Source organism: Medicago sativa, chromosome 6, assembly GCF_051527215.1.
Source record: "Medicago sativa cultivar Bolivia chromosome 6, Bolivia_mono, whole genome shotgun sequence".
NCBI classification, from domain to species: Eukaryota; Viridiplantae; Streptophyta; class Magnoliopsida; order Fabales; family Fabaceae; genus Medicago; species Medicago sativa.
In genome coordinates this window covers 83,174,875-83,178,308 of record NC_140754.1, presented here as the reverse complement: position 1 = coordinate 83,178,308, position 3,434 = coordinate 83,174,875, and the positions used below count along the sequence as shown (strand labels likewise).

The 3,434-nt window shown below is 37.2% G+C and overlaps 1 protein-coding gene across 1 annotated transcript; it reads left to right on the top strand.

Annotated features, from left to right (window-relative positions):
- The first annotated feature begins 1,697 nt into the window (after nucleotides 1–1,697).
- LOC146917445 (uncharacterized) lies at nucleotides 1,698–3,209 on the top strand. Its single transcript, XM_085721880.1, has one exon. It carries the CDS (start codon nucleotides 1,698–1,700, stop codon nucleotides 3,207–3,209), a length of 1,512 nt encoding a protein of 503 aa, XP_085578006.1.
- The last annotated feature ends 225 nt before the right edge of the window (nucleotides 3,210–3,434 follow it).

Below are 3,434 nucleotides of genomic sequence, written 5' to 3'. Positions count from 1 at the left end.
CATGATGTAAGTGATGATGAAATCACTCAAATACCACCGTTTGATGAAAATTTAACTCATACACCTCCAACAATTCAAGAATCTTCAACTCGTACACGTACAACTCAAACAGCTAAACCACCGCCACCCTTAGCCCAAGAAGTAACATACAACGGAGTGACAGGGAAAAATCCAGGAGGGGCAAAAAATTGGACATGTAAGCATTGCAGAAATGGCTACAACAGCTCATATACAAGAATTGATTATCATTTCTTTGGTGCTCCACCAGGAAAAAAAAGCGGCATTCAAAGATGTCCAACAATGATTACTGACAGAGAAGCTTATGCAAAACTTATAAAAAGAGTTCGAGAAGCAGAGAAATCTGGTGTGACTTCATCCTTAAAGTCTTCTACAATCACTAAAAGGGAAAAAGGAAGTTGCTCTAAGCCTCTTGAGGATGTGTTTCAGGTTATGGGAAGGGATGCTGTTGATATGAAGATAATGAGAGCATTGTGTGCAAATGGAATTCGCATTTAATGTATTAAGAAATCCTCAATTTGTGGAAATGGTGACAGCCATCAACAGTGGACCTAAAGGCTACAAACCTCCTTCTTCAGAAAAGGCAAGAACAAATCTTTTAGATGAGTGCCAGAGATCCGTTGACAAAGATTTAGCTCCTATCAAAGACACTTGGTATCATCATGGTGTCTCTATTGTATCTGATGGATGGAGTAATGTAAAGCATAAGCCACTCATAAATGTTCTTGCTGTGAATAGCAGAGCTGCTATGTTCATGTATGCAGAAGACCATAGTCACAGAATTCGCTGTCCTTCAAGGGAACCGCGAATTGGTACGCGCGTACCGGTTCGCGGTACTTTTGCGAACTGGTTCGTCCGAATTCGCATCTGAATTCGCAGAAAGCAACGTACCGGCAAGATGAAGAGAGAACCGTTCAAAATTCTCACCGTTTTTCATTTTTTTCAGTTTTGAATTGCATTTTAGGGTGAAGGAAAGGGGTAATTTCAAGTGTTTTCATCCTTTTGACCCGATAACAGAACCCTCAACAGACCCGGCTGTTGTAATGGACACTCACCCTGCAACCCCAATAATTGCAGAAGCAGAACATAAGATTGCAAAGGAAAAGGAAGCGTGAAGCGGGACAATATTCAATTGTTGTAAATTAAGTGTTAAGAAATTGACATATGGAATAATTGGGTGCTGGAGAAAGAAGAACCGAAGAAGATGAAAAGTTTGTTTTTTTTGGTTCTGTAGGTGAACATTAATAAAGTTAGAGAGAAAACGAAAGGTTAGAGAGAGAGAGAGAGAGAGAGAGAGAGAGAGAGAGAGAGAGGGGCCATTGATTTGGTAAAGTGAATTTAGGTTTTTTTTAAAGCTTTTATTTTTCTTCTTTCTCGGTAACCAGGAATTTTTTTGGTGACTGTTATTATTATTGTATACGATGCATATGGGTATCTAAACTAATTTAATGGTTATTGCTAAACGATGCATAGGTAATTGCTCTTTTTTGTAATTGCTCTTTTTTGTAAACGATGCATAGGTCTAAACTACTTTAATGGTTATTGTTAAAAAAAATAACAATAATTAAATTACTTTGTAAATAGCTGTCAACAATAATTAAAAAAATAATTCTTGTAAAAAAAAAATTAAAAAATATTTTGTTATTAGTAACGTACCGATTATTATATTTGAACGTACCATGAACCAAAATAGCGTACCGACTCTGTATACCCCCCACGTACCTAGTTTTTTGAAAGTCGCGAACCGCGTACCCGAATTCGTACCACGTACCGAAGCGAATGGCGAACCGTGTGACTATGCAGAAGACTTTTCCAGTATCGAAAAATCAGGGGTTGCTATTGCTGGATTTTTGATCAAAGCTATTGAAGAAATAGGACCATCCAATGTTCTGCAGGTTGTGACAGATAATGCTGCAAACTGTAAAGCTGCAGGGAATGAAGTACAAAAGGTATATAAACATATTTTTTGGTCTCCTTGTGTTGTTCATACGTTGAATTTGATTTTCAAAGACTTTGCTGGAAAATTTGAATGGCTGAGAAACACCTACAAACAAGGAAAGGCTATAGTTAAATACATATTGAATCATAGTCAGGTTTTAGCTATTTTTAGAGCAAACTCAAAATTGGAATTGCTGAAAGTTGCTAAAACTAGATTCGCTTCTCACTATATTCTACTTAGGCGTCTTCTTGAGTGTCGGGAAGCTCTAGCAACCACTATAGTACTGAATAGTTGGAAAGAATGGGTTAGGAAAGGAGATGAAAACACTAGAAAGATGGGGGCTCTAGTTGCTGAGACAATTGCTAGTGAGAGTTTTTGGGAGGAAGTGAAGAATGTGGTTCGAATAACAAAACCAATTTATCTTTTAATTAAATTTGCTGATGGAGAAGGCCCTAAAATGGGAGAGTTTTATGAAAGAATGGATGTCATGCTTGGAGAATTAAATGAAATTATGAAAAACAACAAGTATGCAAGTTGTTCCTCTGAGATGGAATCGATAATTACTGCCAGATGGACAAAAATGAACTATACTATTCATTGTCTTGGATTTGCTCTAACCCCTAGATTTTACGATACAAATTACCTTGCAACACTTGCTCCAGGAGGTATAGCCAGAAAAGCTCCAAATCAAGATAAAGAAGTGGTCACCGCAGTGATGGAAGCCTTTGAAAAAATATCAGAAAATTCAGAGGAGCAAAAGTTGTTTCGTGATCAGTTTGCTAGATTTCACACAAAGAAAGGAATATACGCAATGGCTGCAGCTCAGTTGGATGCGGTTACCATGGATGCTATTGATTGGTGGTCGACATATGGATCAGAAACTCCCGAGCTAGCTGAGGTTGCAAAGAAGGTGCTCTCTCAGCGGATAAGTAGTTCATCTGCTGAAAGATCTTGGAGTACTTATTCCTACATTCACAGTGTAAAGAGGAATCGACTCAACTGTGAAAGAGCGGACAAGCTGGTGTATATTCATTCAAATATTCGCTTAGAGTCAAGATTTTCTGAGAGCTACAAGAATGGCCAGTTCAAAAATTGGGATATGGATCATGATGACACATACATGGGAGAATCTTCTATGAGGCAGCAAGATACAATCTTGGAATTGGACAATGAAATGAATGGAGGAGTGGATGATAACAGGAATGCAACAAGAAGGGATGCAATCAAGAGAGGAAAAAGAATTAAAAAGTGATAGTTTTAATGGGTGATTTTATCGTATCTTTGTTGAGAGGATTTGGCAGATTTTTTGGATGCACATGCAGTTTCTTTGTTGAGAGAATTTAGCAGAATTTTTGGATGGAATAGATCAATGGGTGTGTGTTTCTATTGGTTGTTATATCAATTCTGTTTGCAATTTGCTCTCTAAAAAAAATAGATTTCATTTTCTATTATATTTTTTGTTAATTAAATATTTTTT

What these genes read in the sequence shown, in the direction of transcription:
- LOC146917445 (XM_085721880.1), top strand. Translation starts at nt 1,698, where the DNA reads ATGAACCAAAATAGCGTACCGACTCTGTATACCCCCCACGTACCTAGT.